Source organism: Pteronotus mesoamericanus, unplaced genomic scaffold, assembly GCF_021234165.1.
Source record: "Pteronotus mesoamericanus isolate MK-2021 breed Mesoamerican mustached bat unplaced genomic scaffold, CSHL_Meso_final contig_20, whole genome shotgun sequence".
In the NCBI taxonomy this organism is placed as follows: domain Eukaryota; kingdom Metazoa; phylum Chordata; class Mammalia; order Chiroptera; family Mormoopidae; genus Pteronotus; species Pteronotus mesoamericanus.
In genome coordinates, this window is record NW_026555085.1 from 37,003,583 (window position 1) to 37,024,485 (window position 20,903).

General features: G+C 33.6%; 1 protein-coding gene across 5 annotated transcripts in view; it reads left to right on the top strand.

Annotated features, from left to right (window-relative positions):
- The window catches only part of SENP6 (SUMO specific peptidase 6), a 101,891-nt gene that overhangs the window by 72,776 nt on the left and 8,212 nt on the right, over positions 1-20,903 (top strand). For 4 of the 5 annotated variants that reach the window (XM_054569639.1, XM_054569640.1, XM_054569641.1 and 1 more), the window contains 8 exons: positions 4,412-4,445; positions 4,853-5,047; positions 6,080-6,306; positions 7,875-7,984; positions 8,101-8,217; positions 14,698-14,820; positions 16,040-16,132; positions 19,351-19,781. In XM_054569639.1, the coding sequence (XP_054425614.1) occupies positions 4,412-4,445; positions 4,853-5,047; positions 6,080-6,306; positions 7,875-7,984; positions 8,101-8,217; positions 14,698-14,820; positions 16,040-16,132; positions 19,351-19,781 (1,330 nt within the window). The remainder of the gene's footprint in view (positions 1-4,411; positions 4,446-4,852; positions 5,048-6,079; positions 6,307-7,874; positions 7,985-8,100; positions 8,218-14,697; positions 14,821-16,039; positions 16,133-19,350; positions 19,782-20,903) is intronic. The other variant, XM_054569642.1, reaches the window with a different exon arrangement.

Consider the following 20,903-nt stretch of genomic DNA (forward strand, 5'->3'; position numbering starts at 1 on the left):
ATTGAAGGGTCACCATGGGTTGTGGGTTTGGTCCCAGGTGGAGCTACGAGAGGCAACCAAATGATGATTGACATTTCTCTCATGTCAATGTTTCTCTCCCTCTCTCCCTTCTGCCCTCCTTCTAAATAAATAAGTAAATAAATAAATAAACAAATAAAGTTTAACAAAACAAAAGAAATAAAAGGCAGTATGTGTATATAAAATGTGTTGATATAGTTTTCTTTTTAAAATTAAAATGCTAAATGAAATATTTTAGCCAAAAAATAGTTGTGCATAGAATGTGTAAGTCTGCAATCTGTTATTAACCCTTCCTTGTAGCATGGCATTTTCCCAAAGAACATTTTTGATAAGGCATAGTGAATATGTAATTTCTTTAGATAGTGTATTAAATGATGATTTGAGATTTTCTTTTTAAACATAATTTTCTTTATGTTTTGTAGTGAAACAATTTATCCGCCATGTCATTATTAATCTGGGAAAGATTTTAAATATTTTTGTTTTAAATGTTTTATCATATTTCTAGCCATTCACTCAGTGTTACAATTCACACCATTTAAAAGTGCCAGTTTTATTTAAAAGTAAACATTTTTATTTAACAGGAAAATGACTTGCTAGGAATTATAATAATACTTGCATATAATTTAGTTACACACATTTTTAAATGGCAAGTATCTCATGCAACAGTTTTATTCAAATGCTCCCACTTTAGTGTTTAGTTATATGTTATTGCTACTTTTTGAGTCATCTAACATACTTTTCTAAAGCTATAACTTCAATTTCTGTGTCTCCAATTAACATGTTGCTTTCCAGTGAAACCAATTAATGTACTACTTTTAAATGTGATCTTTAGAATCTGTGTTTTGTGACATTCTAGAATATGCAGTTACAATAGTAATTACTAAATTTATTTTGTATGTTCTTGCCTCTTTTTTTATATGGTGAAAATTTTCAAACAGGAGAGTTGAAACAATTTTACAGTGAACATTCATAAAACTCCCAGCTAGATTCTGTCATTAGCATTTTACTAAATTTGTTTTTTAAAAATATATTTTATGAGGTATGCTATTACAGTCATCGCAGTTTTTCCTTCCTTGCCAGCCCTCCGCCTGGTACCCCCTTTCCCTCCAGCGACTTCCCCCACGTAGTTCAGGTTCATGAATCTTGGATATAAGTTCTTCGGCTTCTCCATTGCTTGTACTGTTCTGAACATCCCATTGTCTATTCTGTATCTACCAGCTATGCTTCTAAATATCTATACCTTTTCCCCCATTCTTTCCCTTCCTCCTTCCAGATAATAACTCTCCAAATGATCTCAATATCTATGATTCTATTCCTGTTCTAGTTGTTTCCTGAGTTTATTTTTGTTTTTTAGATTCAGTTGTTGGTAGATGTGAGTTTAGTGTCATTTTAATGTTCATAGTTTTGATCTTCTTTTTCTTAAATAAGACCTTTTAACATTTCATATAATAAGAGTTTGGTGATGATGAACTCCTTTAGCTTTACCTTGTCTGGCAAGCACTTTATCTGTCCATCCATTCTAAATAATAGCTTTTCTGGATAGACTAATCTTGGCTGTAGGACCCTGCTTTTCATCACTTTGTATACTTAGTGCCAGTCCCTTGTCTGCAAAATTTCTTTAGAGAAATCAGCTGGTAGTCTTATGGGAACTCCTTTGTAGGTAACTCTGCCTTTCTCTTGCTGCTTTTAAGATTCTCCCCTTATTCTTAACCTTTGGCATTTTAATTATGATATGTCTTGGTATGGACCTCTTTGGGTCCAACCTGTTTGGGATTCTGTGCTTCCTGGACTGGTATATCTATTTCCTTTGCCAATTTAGGGAAGTTTTCATTCATTATTTTTTCAAATAAGTTTTCAATTTCTTGCTCTTCCTCTTCTTCTCCTGGCATCCCTATGATTCGGATGTTGGCTCATTTGGAGGTGTCCCAGAATCGTGTTAAACTCTTTGTTTTTGTTTTTGTTGTTAAATTTTTCTTTCTTCGTTTTGTTCTGATTGAATGTTTATTTCTTTGTTATGTTCCAAATCGTTGATTTGAATCCCAGCTTCCTTCCTTTCACTGTTGGTTTCCTGTGGATTTTTCTTTATTTCCCTTAGTATAGCTTTCATTTCTTCCCCTATGCTTTTGCTGTATTTAATGAGATCTTTGAGATTCTGACCACCAGTGTCTGATAGATTGGCTATCTATGAACTATTTAGTTATTTTTCTGGGGTTCTGTTTTGTTCCTTTATTTGGGCCATATTTCTTTGTCTCCTGATTTTGGCAGCCTCCCTGTGTCTGTACTAGGTAGAGCCACTTTCATTTTCTATGTTAGAGCCCCTGATAAGGTGTATGGAGCAGAGCCTTAGGCCTTCACCAGGGCGGGGCAACCTGCTACACTGCTTTGTGGCTCCTTGTATGTGTATGTGGAGGGGGGGTGGGGGGGCTCAAGAGGGGACAGTGCTGCTGTTGGCTGAGTTCTGAGGGCTTGCCTGGCAATCGCCCATTTCCAGTCACTTCACTTACTTGCTATATGTGACTGATGCCCCACCAGCATCTGTCCAGGTGTGGTTCCCAGGGTGGGTGGGTTTGCCTATGTTCAGGGCTCTCCTGAGAAACCAACAGCTTCTTCTGCTGTCCCAACCCCCACTGGGTTTATAGCCAGAAGCTATGAGGTCTTATCCAACCGTCCACATCCCCGCACTCCTGTCACTGGAAGTTGGGCTTTGTGGTCTGGCCTGGGGTGGGGTTGCTGGCCCACAAGGTATCTCCCTGATTTTTATCTACCTCATGTGAATGTGGGATCACCCGTTCTGCTGCTGCAGCCACCTTGCAGCACCACACTCCTTCCTCCCTGCCCCGATCTCCTGTCTCTGCCACTCCTACCTGTCTGGGTCGATATGGCGTCTTTAAATCCTTAGTTTTTGGACATCCAAACAGTTTTGGGTGTTTTTCTGGCAGTTCTGGGTGTTTTTCATTTTTAAGTTAGTTGTGTTCCTTCTTATGGTTGTGCAATGAGGTGAAGTGTGTCTGCCTATGCCTCCATCGTGATCAGAAGCCCTAAACATGCTTTTCATCCCTCTATATATTGATCCAGCTTATTTTTTAATGCATTTTGAATTTCTTGCCTCCTTCTTTGATTTTTTTAACTTACATAAACACACAAAATGATTATTAATTCAGGGTGTGACAGGCTTACTATGTCTTCTCCACATTAAAATAGTTAGAGAATTACCTTTTTATAACATAGCTACCAATAATAACTGATTTTTTAGGCAAGGTGTTTCATATGTTAAAATCATTGGGTGAAAGGTTATTAAGAAACAGGATATTCACAAGCATTCATGTGTCTTCTCCACTGATTACCACTTAATTACAAAGGGAAAACAAATCTTTACAGTGGAAAGACTTGGCACACTGTTTTCAAGTGATTAAGCTTGTATTATAGGGATGCACTGCTTGACATTATGTGCAATATGATGCACTGCAAAATGATGCAGTCCAGGATGTTGTACAGTTTGCAGAACCTAGCTTAGATTTTTCAAAGGTCATGTCATGAAGAACGGAGATTATTTTTCTGATCTAGACAAGTATAGACAAAAGAGACGAATGTAATGTTACCTTGAAAGAATCATCAACTGGGGAAAAGTTAAGGCAGCAATAAAGGACAATTTTAAGCAGTTGAGGAAATTTGAGTATGAGCTCAGTTTGAGTGTGAACCGTATGTTGAATGAAGTTAATTTTGATTTTCTTTAGATGTTGTAATGAACCTCTGCCTTTATGCTGGTTCAGCAAAAAGGAAATGACTGTATACAGAAAAAAATCAATAGCTGTTGCAATATATTAACAGTTAGTGAATCTGGGTAATGATATTCAGGTATTTATTGTAATAGTCAACGTTTTTTTTGAAGTTAATAGAAATAAATCAATAGTATAAGAATGTTTTCAGTACTTGAATAAAAAAGATGAAGACTAGCCCTGGCCAGTGTGGTTCAGTTGGTTGGAGCATTGTCCCGTAAACTGAAAGGTTGCAGGTTTGATTCCCAGTCAGGGCACATGCCTAGGTTGCAAGTTTGGTCCCCTTTTGGGGCATATACAAGAGGCAACTTATCGATCTTTCTTTCTCACATTGATGTTCCTCTCCCACTTTCTCTCCCTTTCTTCCCCTTTCTCTAAAATCAATAAACATGTCTTCAGGTGAGGATTTAAAAAAACAGATGAAGCCTACCATTATGTACCTTTCAGAGAGATAATTTAGGAGTGAGAAGGATATCTTATTTTATAATTAAGCACATGGTAGATAGTTCAGTTTTGCCCTCTGTAGTCTGAGTACCAAATAGTATGTCAATTAGGGTGTTTGTAGAAAAGTCTTCATAAATCTAAATTGGCACTAATCTGTCTTATTTTTTTTTTAGCTTTGTTTAGATTTTATCAAGATACAGCTAGAAGGTAAGCTATTATGTATTTTCTTACTTAAGCTTTGTTTACCCTAAAGCACTTTACAGGAATAAAAGATTAAATGATATTCATAGAATTCATTAAAATGATTAGTTGTCACATATCTTCTTAACAAAAAGCATATATAAATGGTATAATTTCATTCTGTAACATCACAAAACCTATCTTTAATTTTTCAAGTGTACTTCATTGGAAACCTCTTTTCATTTGGAAAAAAAGTCAAAGCTTCTTTAAGATAATTATAAAAATTTTTCTTAATTTCCCACTACAGGTTACTATTTACAGAGCGTAATAAATGTATTTAACTTTAAACTTGTATTTTCTTACGCTTTCCTTCATTTATGATTTTCCCACTTTAAGAATGGATTTATTTTCCAATTCTGTTTGTTTTCCTCCAGAACCAGAAAATGATCCTGTAGAGATTACTTTAAATACCTCTGATCTAACTAAATGTGAATGGTGTAATGTCCGAAAATTACCAGTAGTATTTCTTCAGGCAATACCAGCAGTTTATCAAAAACTGAGCATGCAACTACAAATGAATATGGATGATAAAGTTTGGAATGATTGTAAAGGAATAAGTAAATCAACAAGTAAGTTATATAGAATAGAGTATAAAAAACATACAATTCATTGAATAGCAGAATGTGAGTATACTTTGATATTCCTTAAATGTATATTATGGGGACCTTGTAAGATAGATACTACTTTTCCCATTTTACAGCTGAGGAAAAGCCCATAAAGTGGAAGGTCTGGTGATAAAACAGGTTTACCCATTCAGCAAGTTTTCAGAATGGTTAATATTCAAAAAGTTTTCACTCTTTAACACTTTATTATCTGAGTAAAATGATTAAAAATTTTTTCAGTAAGTTTACTTTCAGTATTATTTTATATTGGTTTCAGATATACAGTATAGGGGTTAGATAGAATGATTTTTTTTTAATGCACTGAGCGGTGCTAAATTAAACTCAATCATATAAATCTGGAACCCTTGAAACTTAGCTTGAATAGTAAATTTACAAGTTCATAGAATTTTCCTTCAGTTGCTATAATAAAAGATATGGTTCTTCAGTTTGTTTCTGTTCACCTCTGTCTTTTATGACATAGCATGACTAGTTACAAAGTGAATACTTCTCAGCAGCAGTTGCTGCTTCAGCTTCATGATGAATAAATGATAGCTACTAGTAAAGCTGCAAGAGTTAGCACATTACTTAATAGCAGTGTTTACAGTTAAATTCTCCAGAGATACTATCAGTTCACTTGGAAATTTCTTATTTGTATTTGACAGAAATGGTAATTGATAGATATTTAAAACTATAAATATATTTGGACACTATTAGATTAAGTAAATTAGTTATACCAATGAATAGATTTGCTCTTCAGCAGCTGCTAGAGTAATATGGTCTGATTCCTTTCTCTTTATAACTTAGGTGACAGGTAACACTGTCACTGGTCTTCATTTCATATTTATTGTAAATCCACTGTATGCCAACCATTGTTTTGAACATTGATACCAGGATTTCTGGTGATATTCTTGGAATAACTAGCTATTACTGTTTTTTCTTATAGCTTCTTATTTACTTATGTTTTTTTTTTCTTTTAATCTTATATTGATTTCTTTACAGATTTGGAAGGGCAGTATATAATTTTAATTTTTCAAAATGGCCTTGATCATCAAGCAAATGCGGTATTTGAAGGTATCCTTACTGCAATTGGTAAAAAGAATAATGTGTCCAATTTTTTTGCAAAAATCCCTTTTGAAGAAGCCAATAGCAGACTTGTTGCCTGTACAAAAAACTATGAAGAAAGCATCAAAGGAAGTTGTGTGCAAAAAGAAAACAAAATTAAAAATGTAATTATGTTTTTTTAATTTTTAAAATAAAATCTTAAATAATATGTAGCTTTAAAGGGAAATATGTTTTATTGTAATAATGCTCATTTCAGAGTTAGATTCCCCTTTATTTCCATTTCAGAATTATTTGCTTTAATATGCGATTTGTAAATTGTCTTATGTCAAAACATAATGGTGAATAGGTGGCTTGAGACACAAATAGTACTTGACACAGGTCTCAGAAACATATTTAGTTCCTTTTCACACTCTATTCATGTCTTTATTTTTCATCTCTTTTTCTCTCATCCTTTTTTCTTTTTTCACTTTCAGCTTGCATTTATATACTACTACGGCCATTCTTTTATTACCCTCTTAAATTTGCTGGTGGTTCCCAGTGATGCCATTGGCTTCAGTACGAACAAAGGAATTTTGGTCCCTGCTGTATTTATATGTAACATATACATACATGGTTGAAAACTTGGGACATGAAGAATACCTACCATTCTGACTCTCAGCATGTGTAGCTAATTTTAGAATGAGTAATATAGTAGGTAACTCTGAAGCCACCTGAACTAAAGGCCACAGTACTATTGTGATGTGTAATATAATGTTAAATAATACAAATATAACTTAAATACTCTAAATTTGTCCCCTACCACAGCAGCTAAATTTTGCTGACTTAATTTATTACGAACACTTAAAGTATTTCAACCTGGCCTCATCAGAGAAGAGCTATTCATATAGTTATTGGGTTGAGTAAAAGAACAGAAGAAGGAAGGGGAGTCATTCCCCTTCTTTTGAAGCATTCTCTGTAGGAGATAATTCCAAAGGTGAAAAAGAGCTCTTCCTTGACTCTGGAGGACTGAAGCTCATTGGACTGTGTTCCCTCACCCTTTGCTCTCATACAGTATAGATTGCCTAGTCACTGAACTTAGGTAGGCCTCTGTTGCTGGAACAAAAAAATACTGTATCTACTCTTTGGATTTTATTAATATACTCTAATTTATTATGGGTGGTAGAGATTTTAGAGAGACAAGATACTGATAATCATTATTACAAAAATTGGAAGAGTATTACTGAACCAGAAGTTACTGATTAAAAAAAAATGTGGACCCTAATTTTCCCTGTTTATTATTTGAATTTTTAAAAATAATGTATATTTTTTATATCATATTTTAATTTAAATAAGCCAGGTGGTGAAAGACAAATACCACATGATCTCACCTATAGGTGGAACCTAATGAACAAAACAAGCAAGCAAGCAAAATAGAACCAGAGACTTGGAAATAAAGAACAAACTGACAGTGACCAGAGGGGAGGGGGGAAGGAGATAATGGAGGAAAGAATGGGAAGGGTCAGGTCAAGGAACATGTATAAAGAACCTATGGACAAAGACAAGGTGGGGGGAGGATTGAATGTGAGAGGTGGGTAGGGCAGAGGCGAGTAATGGGGGGGAAATGGGGACAACTGTAATTGAAAATTAAAAAAATTAATTTTTTTTAAAACGTGTGCTTGCTTTGTGCTTGCTATTTTTATTGAAAACTTTTCCAATTGACTTTGTGAATTTGTTATTTAATCTCCTTCTCCAGGTGCCCCTGGAATCTAAAATACAACTTAAAAGCAAACAAGAATTCCAGTTTTTTGATGATGAGGAAGAAACTGGAGAGAGTCACACCATTTTCATGGGCCCTGTAGAAAAGTGAGAGAATTCCTTTACACTTGCAACACTCTTAAATTTCTTCTCTGTTTTGTTACATGCAATTATATATACATATATATTTGATAATCTGCTTTTAAAAAAAATTTTTGTTACAGATTGATAGTATATCCACCACCTCCAGCTAAGGGAGGTATCTCCGTTACTAATGAGGACCTGCACTGTCTAAGTGAAGGAGAATTTTTAAATGATGTTATTATAGACTTTTATTTGAAGTAAGTTAATTTTCTACTAACCTTTTAGCAAATCTTTAACATTCTATAATATATATCTTTGTTTTCTATAGTCAAAACAGTTTGGGATTTGAATTCCATCACTGCCACTTTGTGTGGGAAGTTATTTAATGTCTCTACCCATGCTTCCTCATTTTAAAAATGAGGAGGATAATAATATCTAAAAGGGTTAGAAGGCTTAAATAAAACAATACATGTAAGCATTAGGAAAAATCTCTGGCACATGCAAAGTGTTCTTAAATGATAGCTTCTTATGTTGTTATTTTTACAGTGTTTTAAGCCTTTAGGAATTGTTACTGCTCTAGGTTAGGTGATAATTTCTTGAGCAAGCACAAAATTATAATTTTACTTATTTCCTTCAGTAAATGTTCACCAAGTACCAGCTATGTACCAAGTACTGTGTTAGAAGTTTATAGTCTTCTAGAGAATGCAAATATGGGATTAAAACATGAATAGAAGACACAGTAGAAAAAGAATTTTTCATTCTTTTTTGAGGTTGGGAATTATGAGCAACCAAGAAGCTTTCCTGGAAGAGCTTACATCATGACCCAGTATACACATGCATATACATGTATGTGCAGTGTGTTTATACATGTATAAATTTGTATGTGTTTACTGGTTTGTGATATAAAATGGTATTCATATGAAATGAAACAACTTAAGTATCAGTGTGGCTAGTGCTCTCCGATACTTTGTCTATTCAAAAGTATTTCATGAAACAAAGTAGTTTTTTAAAAATCTGATTGTTGAAAGCTGCTGAATGATTTCATAGCCTATTAATAGTTGCAGTCCATCGTTCGGGGAAAGAAAACATTGTTATAAAGAGCGATAGTTTTGATCTGAGAAGTGATACCATAATTGAATTTCCTTAAGATCATTTTGACAAGCATTTTTATTGTGGACATCTAGATAGGAGATGACTTAAAGAACTTTAATTAAGGTGATATAAGCCTAATTAAGTCATTTTAGTTTGAGTAAAGAGGAAATAATGAAATGTTTTAAGAGGTAGAGTTATTTAGCAGGACTTCAGGCCTGAATGAGTGGTTATTAAAAAGGATAGAATGGGGGCCAAATACCTCCTAGTTATCTGACTAAGGAGACCTGCTAAATGATTTTTCTGCTAACTGAATGAAGCAATGAATGCAGAAGAAGAATAGGTTTGGGTAGGTGAGGGGGAGATACGGTTTTTTGGTGTCTAATACAACAAAAGGGACAGTGTCAATAAACAGTTGACTGTATAGTTCTGGATGTCAGTTGATTTCTGACCTGGAGACATAGTTAGGAGGCCTTACTTTGCAAGTAGTAGTTTAATTATGAGGATTGGTCAAATTGTCTAGGTAGGGATACAAGATGAGGAAAAGCTATAAAGATAGAACCTGGAGAGTAGCTTTAGATAAACAGGGAGTCTCCCATGAATAAATTCTGAAGGTATTTGAGAGATAAGAAGAAAAATCCAGAGAGATTGATGATAAAATTAAAGGGAGGTAAAAACTTTAAAGGAGAGTATGTTTAGTAGTATCAGTACAGCAGAGGTCAAGGCAATAAATGCTAAGTAACTGAGGTTACCGTGACCCTAAGCTAACTGGGATCCAGTCTGTAGAGCCAGACTTCATTGTGGGGGATGAAGTAGGGGATGGTCCGTGGGGGATAAGTAGATGCTCTTCCCATCTCTGTCTGGTGGAGGGGGTACCGGTGGGGGCCTACTGGGAAGTTTTCCACCTCTGTCCATCAGTAACATGGAGCCTCTCCAAGTTAATGGTGGCCTAGCAGAGAACCTTAATCTCCATCCCCAAGCTGGCAGTAATGAGATGGTGCCCACTTCAAACACTGGAATGTGGTGCCAGTGAGGGCCTGGTTAAACACAAAAATTAAATGAGATCCAGGGCTTTATAATAATCAAAATGTTCAGATTTTAATTTAAAATTACTCTTCTCACCAAGAACCACAAAGATTTCAAAATGAATGAGAAAGGACAATCAATAGATAGTCAACACCGAGGTGGCACAAGTATTAGAATTATCTGACAAAGATTAGAAAGCATCCTTCATAAAAATTCCTTAATGAACAATTACAAACTCATGAAAAGTTGTTGGCAGAGTGGAGTAAACAACACAGCTCAACTATGTCCTATCTACCAAAAACTACACATCGAAAATAATGATATAAATAAGTTAAAAGGAAAAGGATAGAAAAAGGTACAGCATACAAGTATTAAAAGAGAGCAGGAGTTACTATATTAATATCAGATAAAATAAACTTCAGAGCAAAGACAATTAATTACCAGGGATAGAGAGGGACATTTTATAGTGATAAATGAGTGAATCCACCAAGAAGACTTCGCAGTCCTCATTGGGTATGTGCCATACAACAGAACTACAAAATATGTGAAGCAAAAACAGATATATCTAAAAGGAGAAACGAAAATCCACAAATATAGCTGGAGACTTTAATTCTCCTCTCTCAGCAATTGATAGAACTGAACAAAATCTACAATGATATGTAAAAGAATCTGACAACACCGTCAACCAGTAGGATTTACCTAACATCAAGGAGTAATATCATATTTCTATTTAAGCTAACTATACCCCCTTTTCAAAGACACTATTTTTCCTCTTGAAGAGTTGATGTTATTGGAATATGTTTCAGTAAATTATAAATGTGTCAGAGGATTGCTGGCAAGACAAACTGCTTTAAATTTTAAATGCCTAATTTTACAAATGTAGACCCCTTTGAGACCTAACCTTCAGTTACAATTTCAAACTTCTTAATACCTAAATCAAAAGATGTTATCTTACACAAATGGCCAAGAAGCATATGAAAAGATCCTCAATGTTATTAATCATCAAAGAAATATAAATCAAAACCAAAATGAATGTGGACAAATGGTGGCACCCTTTATACGGCTGGTAGAAATGTAAAATGGTACAGCCAATACTGAAAACAGTGTGGTGGTTTCTCAAAAAATTAAAAATAAACTACCACCTTATGATCTAACAATCCCATTTCTGGGTATATGTCTAAAAGAATTGAAAGTAGGGTTTCAAAGAGATATTTGCACACTCATGTTCATAATAGCACTTACTCATAGTAGTCAAGGTAGAAGCAACCCAAACTGTCCATTGATGGATGGGTAAACAAAATGTGGTATATACATATAATGCAGTATTATTCTTTCTTGAAAAAGAAGGAAACCTGTCTGTCACATGCTACAGCATAGATGAATCTGGAAAATATTAGGCAAAGTGAAGTAAGCCAGTCACAAAAATACAAATACTGTATAGTTACACTTAGGTAACTGAAGTAGTCAAATTCATAGAAAATGAAAGTATATGATGGTTACCAGAGGCAGGAAATTGTTATTTAATGGATATAGAATTTCAGGTTTGCAAGTTAAAAAAGGTCTGGAGATTGGGAATATCCTTAACACTACTGAACTGAACACTTAAAAATGGTTAAAATTGCAAATTTTATGTATTTTTTCATAATTAAAAAATATCTCTTAATCCTGCTGTATAACTAATGAACCAAACTATTGAAAAGTTTCAAGTGAATACATAGAACAACACTGCTATTGTAGAATGAAGTATTCTGTGAAATGTCAGTTAGGTCAAGTTGTTTGAAAGTGTATTCAGCTCATATTCAGCTCATCTTTGTCCTTAACTGATTTACACATACATATTTTATCAATTATTGAGAAGGTTGATGATCTCCAACTATTAGTATGGATTTGTCTATTTCTCCTTTTAGGTTTATGAGTTTTTATCTTACGTACTTTGAAGCTGCCATTAGGCACATATACTTTTATGCCGCCTTAGAGAAATGACCTCTTTATTAATGTAATGACCCTCTTTATTCTTGATAATCTTCCTTGTTCTTAAGACCATTTTGTTCAAAATGAAATAGCTATTCCATCTTTCTTTTGGTTTATGTTTGCATGCTATGTATTTCTTTACCTCTTTGCTTATAACCTGTTTAAGCTTTTTTGTTTAAAATGATTTCTGTTTTTGAAAGAATATAGGTAAATCTAGAAACTAAGTTGAAGTCCTAATACTTTGTTTATATTTTAGTTTATTCCATTTCACACTGAAATAATATATAATTTTTACATTACAGTAGCTATTTTATAGTCATTTGTTAATACTCTTGAAATTCTTTATATTTTCAGGAGGCCCCCTAACATTTTATGGTTACACTTTAAAACAAATTTTATGCAATAAACTTAACTCCAAGTTCTCTGTCTTTTCTGATGCAAGTCAGTATTCCAAATAAAAAAAGAAAACCTAACAAAATCCATGATTTAAAAAAAAATTAGTGTTTATATTTGTCTTGTGACATTCTTAGAATTGAATTTTAAAAAAGGAAACTTTTTTAAAACTGCACTATTTAAATCTGTTATTTGACTGCGACCAAAACTACTCATTCTTTTCTATGTCTAGCTCTACAAGTTAGGAGCAGACTTTTAAACAAAGTTTGCCTATATTATAAGAAGTAGAACGGCATCTAGAGAATGTTGACAAAATGCAGAGAAGAATTACGTTAATAAAAATTAGTTTTAAAGTCACATAGAATTTCAGAGTAATGTTAAAATAATTTTTTAACTTCATCCCATAGTTAAGTCATGATTTGATTGTTAGATTGTCCACTTTATAAATTACCAAGTCAACAGCTTCACCATGACATTCAATATTTAAATGATTTATACAAAAAATGCACCCACATGGAAGAATTTCCCATGAGATTTTTGTAATAAACTTGAGTTTTCCTTTTAATCCTAAAATAAGAGGTGTGGCTTTTCTAATTAAAGTACATTGAAATGACAACTACATATAGTCATAGAATACTTGCGGGTATATATCAGATCAGAAAGACAAACTAGTTACTTTAGAAGGCATGGTTTTGTTTACATATGAAGTTGAGAGTCAGTTTTCTTAAATCACAAATAACTTTTCCTTTTTTAAGTTGAATTATCCCTTTGTGTATTTGATTCAGCTTTACAAAGTATCCATTGTAGTTTGGGATGGTGAAAGCTGCATGATTCACCAATTATAGAGTAGCCCCTAAACTCAAATCTAGTTTACTGCATGCTATGTGTTTGAATATAATATTGCAGAAGTGATTGATTTAAACTATATCATGAGCTGATTCACTGTCTTATAATTTCATTTGTAGGGGCACGCTGAGTTGCCCTAAAGCAAGAAATTCTGTAGTTAGGTCCTTTTGATCAGAACTTGAGCTTTGGAATATCAGATATTATGATAAAAGTGATTCTGTCTCAAGGTTTTCCCTCTGGGACATTGGCTGTTTTTGTGTAAGATTTCATAAGGCTTTCTGACTACCCTTATTTTAATAAAAGAAATACAGTCATGAGCTTGAATGTGCATAGCTCCTTTGAGGGAGTTTGAAACATAAACACATTTAATATATCATAATTTCCCTTTATGATTGATATAAAAAAAACCATTGCTATTTGTTTTGATGTCAACTTAAAGAATAAACATGTAAGGCAAGCAAAAATTAGAACCAATATAAGATTACTTTAATGAGACCATTGTTTCAACCTCACTACTGTATAGATTCTATTTCTTTTCTGTTTGTATAAAAAGTGGCTGGGTCTTCATGGTTTATTAACTGAACTTTGTAAAATAAGCAGCATGCAGTATGTTTGTAGCTGAAACTAATACAATATTATATGTCAACTGTAATTGAAAAATAAATAAATGAAAAAATAAGCAACATATAAAAATAATAGCTATATTGAGATATAATGCACATACCATACAATTCACTAGTTTAAAGTGTACAGTTCAGTGGTTTTTAGTATATCCAGACAGTTGTGCAGTCTTCACCAGAGTCAGTATTAGAATATTCCGTCCCCTCAAGAACCCCAGCACCCATTAGAAGTGACCCTTCATTTTCCTCTAACCCCAGTCTCAGCTCTAGGCAATCACCAGTCTCTTTTCTGTCTCTGGATTTGCATATTCTGAACAGTTCATATACGTGGAATTGTACAACATGTGCTCCTTGTGACTAGCTTCTTTCACTTAGCACAGTGTTTCAAGATTCTTCTATATTGTAGCATGTATCAGTACTTCGTTTCTTTTTGTCGATGAATATCTTTCATTGTGTCGATATATCACATTTTGTTTTTCCATTCATTAGTTGATGAGCATTTCTGATATTTCCACTTTGTGGCTATTATAAATAATGTTGCTATGAATATTTGTGAATGGGCCCTTGTTTTAAAATATTAGATCTTTCAAATCACTGTTTTACTCACTAGTATGCTTTTCATTACTTGAGAATTATTTGGTAGTTGTTGTCTAGAATATGAAGTAAACTTTGCTTCTTTCCGTTGTAATAGTGATTGATGGTTGCTAAGTAGATACTTAATCACTGCCTGACTGTTTTTAGTGTGAGGTAAACTGTTAATTTCATTATATTGGGATTCTTTTTATAAAATAGATATTTGGTGCTTGAAAAACTGAAGAAAGAAGAAGCTGACCGAATTCATATATTCAGTTCTTTTTTCTATAAACGCCTTAATCAGAGAGAGAGGAGAAATCTTCATGAAACAACTAATCTATCGTAAGTTGAGCTCTTCCAAAATATTTAACAGCTATGTGTAATAAATCACTCGAATTTAATGTATTAAAAAATCACATGTATTGAGGCAACACAATTTGTTATCAATTAGCAAAATCATTATAATATTGGATTGAATCCAATATAAATGTGGACTAATATCCATAATACTCTAAAGCCTTAAGAATACCTGGAATTCATAAAAGTTTTAGGTATAATGTTTAGTATTTCCCTAATATACCTGATGGTTTAAAAAAAATTACTTGGATACTTATTAAATACAGATTGCTCTGTTTTACCTAGACATTCCACCCATACTATCTAAAAGAGGAACCTGTGACTCTTTAGTAGTTCCTTGGATGATTCTTCTCAGATAAGTTAAGGAAATACTGTTCTACCTATTAGGCCTGAGTACTTTTGTTTACAATTCTTCTCCATGTACTGATCGCACCCAGTTCTAATACTTGCTGGTAATTGGTCAAAAGATACACACAGAAAGTTGGCACATTTTTATCTTAAGTGCTTCTAAGTATTTTGAATTATTGGCTGCTGTGCATACTATAAATAGTATTATCCACTAGGTCAGTGATTCCTAATTTTGCATCTTAGAGTTGATAATACTGGCATGCTTACTGATTTTAGAAGGGAGGGGAGGGGGAGAGAGGAGGAAAAAAACATCAGTTGGTTGCCTCTCATATGTGCCCTGACCGAGGACCAAAACCGCAACCTAGGCATGTGCCCTGACTGGGAATTGAACCCACGACCTTTCATTTTATGGGATGATTCTCCAATCAACTGATCCGCACCGGCTTGTGTGACATTAATTGCTTTTGACCAATGGTCATAGCGATCCTTCTTCATCTACTGTAAGATAATACTTTTCTGCTCCCTTCTCCTCAGTTATCATAGGTCATGGTCTCATTTGCTTCTCAATATGGTTGCCCATGCCAGTTTTGCAATAATAAACAGTAGTAGCACTGGTTTACTTTAGCATGCAGTAACAGGAAATAAATATGTCATTCTTCCATAATCAGTGATGGGCAGTTTCACGCTTTGCTAGCTCTATCTCAGATTTCTGTTTTCTTTCCCCAACTTGTTCAGTCATCTTATAGAACTGTTTGATTTGTAAACATCTTAAAATTCATAATTTATAAATTGCTGCATATATGCTGAAGCACTAGGAACATTACAGAAGCTTGATAATGTATCTCTTGTCTTACAGAATACAGCAAAAGCGGCATGGGAGAGTAAAAACATGGACCCGGCATGTAGATATTTTTGAGAAGGATTTTATTTTTGTACCACTTAATGAAGCGTGAGTAAGAATTCTGTTTCTGTAAATGTGGTAGCAATTTTTAGAAGATGTGTTTAGTATGTGAAGAATCCATCCATTCTTAAATTTCTTGATATTTGTTATTGTATTTCTATTTATACTGCTTTTTTAATGAAAATTAATGCAGTTTTCCAGTAAATGATGTAAGATATTAAATTTTACAAACACTAGACAAGAGATCTTTCTAATTTTATTTTATTGGTCAATGTGGAATAATGTCATTTTTATAAAGTGGTGCTTGTGGTCTAGCTAATGTTCCAAAGAAAAAGCTACTTCATACGGGAAGATAATTAGGTCCTGTATAAGAAGCTGAATTTTTAGCTTAAGACACACTTAAGCTCTTAACCAAGAAGAAGAAAAGATGGCTAGATTTATGTCATTTTCTCAAGTCAAAAGCTTGCTGGCTACTCAAAAAATTATTTTCTAACTAAAAGGGGGTGGTTAAAAAATTTGTGTGTTTTTTTTCCAATGGCCAGAGAGGTGTTGATGTGTAGTATAGTACTATTATGCAATTTAGACTTGAGTGTGTTTGTATTTCTTTTTTGTTGTTATTTTCCTAAGCCCTCCTGCCATGGACCCCCAGGAGTACACCTGTAGTTGGATAACTTTGGGCTTATTACCTGTATCAAAGGAAAACACATACCATGGGCACCAATGGAGCTGCTCAGTGAAAGTGTGTTTAAAAGATCCTGTAACAGAATTTTGGCTTTGGTTTGCTGATATGGGGGAAGATCTAAGGAAGCAGTAGTATGTTTGGATAAAGAAGTAGCAATCACTCATTTAGCAGAAAAGGGGGTTTTGATATTTTTTGAGTTGCATTGTGACCTTGTCTGTCTCTGCTTTAGACAAATTATGAAATGGCCTTGCTTTGTTATATTTTATTATGGTTGCAGAGTAACCTTGTCAGAATTTGGTATTCTATGAGATTGTTAATGTCTAATAAGCCCAGCTGTGCCCGACTGGCTTCTGAATGTTTGTTTTGCCTCACTATGAAAACCAAATTCATGTATAGTATAATTGAGCTGTATTTATTTAAAACCCTGCTTTAATTATAAAATCTGTGCTCTTTAATTAGCTCAGCCCAAGATAGAGAGGTAGGTTAAAACATTGGTTATGGTAATAAAGCCCAACTTTTTCAAAGCTATATTAAAGCTAATCTTTAGTTTTTTTATTCTTCTCAAAATGAGGTTTGCCTACTATGTGAGAAATGGAGAATATATATAGTCATTTGTCGGAACTGAATATTAAAAATTTAAATAGAAATATAATTTGAGATACACACAATTTAGCAGTAAAGGTGCATCCCTCTTAGTCACTCTTTCTGATGTGGTTGGAAACTGTGATCTACTTCCAATAACCTCGGTGAAAGTAGAGCATGAATAAAGATGTGGAGTCAGAAGTGCATTCTGAAAGAGTACTATGCCATTTGTGGATAGAAGAATAGCCTCCAAATCGTAAGGGCTCATTTTGCTTTGTTTTTGTTTTTTGACGAGGTAGAGCTACAGTATTTATGTACATTGATTATATTACATAGACTGCCATATATTTATCATCTGTGTTATTTTTAATTTCCTGGTAGTAATTTCTTTTAAGTTCAAAGCTATTTGTTGAAAATTGTCACAGTAATTGACAAGGGGCAGAAATTTGATATTTGGATTTAATCAATCTTTAGTTAAATCAGGATTGCCTGTTTTGGCCTTTTCTCCCACTGGTGATTCAAGCTCAATGTAGTTGCTATTAAAAGGATCATAAAAACAAAACCCTGGCTCTTGGAGGTTGAAAGTGATCTCAGTGTATCTCATTCAGCTTTGTCCTTTTACCTAGTTTGTAGGTGAGGCATTAGAAAATTTATGGCTTATATCCATATTATCCATAAGAAATGTTAAAAACTGTGATAGTCTTAGGTTACAGCTGTAGATTGAGAATCAATGTATTCTAATCAATTTTAAAACACATTTTTTCACATTTTAACACTTCCGAAATTGAGATGTGACTTACAGTCAGCTATGTCTTAGAATTGAGTGAGTAAATTGGTGTGCTGCTTATTTCTTCTACCCTAGCCTGACCTGTGTCCATAGGATACTGAGGATTAATAATTTGAAGCATTCCTCCATCTGTCCTTTAGAATACTGAGGATGAAGCCAACCTCTCTGATCTTTCTACTTAACGCTGTCCAGTGAAGAGACAGTGCTATTTCTTAGTGTTACCTTGGGATAATTTAACATTTTGCAGACATCAGAATGTAGCATAATTTTTATCCATGTCAATATATTCATTTTTTCATTCAGAAAATACCTACTGAACATCTTACTATATGACAAATACTGTGCTCATCTAATAAGTTCTCTTACGTCTATGGCCTATTCATTTTATCACAGCACGTAACACTGCCTAGCAGATAGTAAGCCCTTAATAAAATTCTTCATTAGATTAATGACTATTAGGCACTATTAGCTGTGTAGCTTCTTACTCATTGCCTATATCCTACTGGTGGGAGCTATGATACCTGAATTCAGCTGTATCATTAGCATCCACTTGATAGATGGAACTCTACTAATACTTTAAGCTCTGTTATAGTGATTAGATTAGATTAGATTAGATACAGTATTTCATTTTAGTGTGCTTACATTTCAGTATAGCATGAGGCAGGATCATTTCATATTTTTAATGCTAAGCCATTCCTACCTTATTAGTAAGATAAGAACAGACATGGTTAAAGTTTTTAAAAAGTTATGTATGTACAGTGTTTAGAAGATGTTCAAAATTAATACAGTCTAATTATATTTCTGAAGACATTTTAATTTTAAGACTAGATAGTTTTCTATCTTTTGACACAAATAAGGCAAAGGGAAGGTCAATGGGAATTTTGAATTGCAGTGATATGATTTACATTTTGTTAAGTTACCTGAAAAAAATTTTTTCATTCCACAAACAAGAAAAGGTTTAAAGGATTGTTTGCAAAATGAATACAGGCTACAAAATTCTAACAGAACTTAGGTTATTTTTTGACTGGACATTGTATTCTGTTAGTGAATCAATGATCATATAAACAGTGGATTAATTTGAGAATTGAAAAAATTGGGCATCCTTAATAAATTTCTTCACAAAAGCTTTAGGAAAACATTTCAAATGATATTTATTGCCAAATATAATAAATTTTTTCTAATAATATATTCAGTAGTTTCATTTGTTTTTTACAGTGCACACTGGTTTTTGGCTGTTGTTTGTTTCCCTGGTTTGGAAAAACCAAAGTATGAACCTAATCCTCATTACCATGAAAATACAGCCATGCAAAAATGTTCAACTGTAGAGGACAGTTGTATTTCTTCTCCTTCAGCCAGTGAAATGGACAGTTGTTCACAAAACTCTTCTGCCAAGCCTGTAATTAAGAAGATGCTAAACAAAAAGCATTGCGTAGCTGTAATTGATTCAAGTGCTGAACAGGAAGAAAGTGACCCTCGTTATCGGAGAAACATATGCAGTGTGAAATGTAATCTGAAAAAAATAGATCATACTGCAAGTGAAAATGAAGAATCAAATAAAGGAGAATCTGCATGCCAAAAAGTTGTTGATAGGACTAAAAGTGAGAATGGCCTACAGAATGAATATTTAAGTTCTATGCACCATACAGGTATGTTTCTAAATGTTTTGAAAGAATCAAGGAATTCATAGTAAATTGGATTTTTTAATAAACAGGATTAAGATTCTAGGGCACACTTTTTTTCAAAGTCAGATTTATTGAAGTATAATTTACTTACAGTAACATTCACTCATTATTAGTTCAGTGAGCTTTGAAAAATGTATATAATCATGTAATCACCACAACAGTGGCGATTTAGAACCTTTCTATCGCTCCAAAACAAATTTCCTTGTGCAGTCAGTCTCCTCCCTTCACCTCTACAGAGAGTGAAGTTTTAAAATATTTTCCATTGATAGAATCTTGGGTTTATTTTTATTTCATAGGAAATTTACTGTATTCAGGATTAACAGTAATTGTACAGTCTTAGATCTGTAAGGTGAATTAGTTCAGTCTTGTTAATTTACAGATGGGCAAATGGATATCAAGTGGCCACAGGCAGAAATTAAAGTTTTCTCCTCCAAAATAGTGTTGACACTGAGATTAAAAGTTAGCTTCTTATTCTTTGCTCTCCTTCATTGTTTTCAGTGGGAAGAAGGGCACTGGTCCAGCTTCTCTCTATTTCCCTTCAGTTTTAATAAATTTTTTTTCTTGAATTACTTCCATATTTCTAGCACTTGTTATGGAAATCTGAGGTTTCTGTTCCAATACTTAAATTTCATATGAAATCAATTGTATAATTTCCTCTCCAACCCCAAAGTGAAATAGTCTACTCTATAAAACCCATAACATGCTATGTACTATGTATCTCACAAATTTATTAAACTGTGAATAGATCCTAATATATTTTCTTTGGAGGGAAAAAGTCAGTTTTTACTCATAGAAGAAAGATGTGAATGCTGAATATACTCTTGGTATTTCTGCCAGCTTATTTTAGTAAGTCAGAAAGTTGTTGCTGAGCGCCTAAAAAAACATTTTTATTTTTTATATACTTTGATATACTAAGCTGCATAAAGCTACTATTTGCACCAGAGTGTTCATCTTTGTGCAAGATAAAGGCAGAAAGGGGAATGGTATGTGAATTTATATCTTCATTGAACTGTTTTTTTAAGTTCCCCTTTGATTAGTAATCTCATCCAATTTAATGTGAATTCAAATTAAAACTGAAGTAAAGTA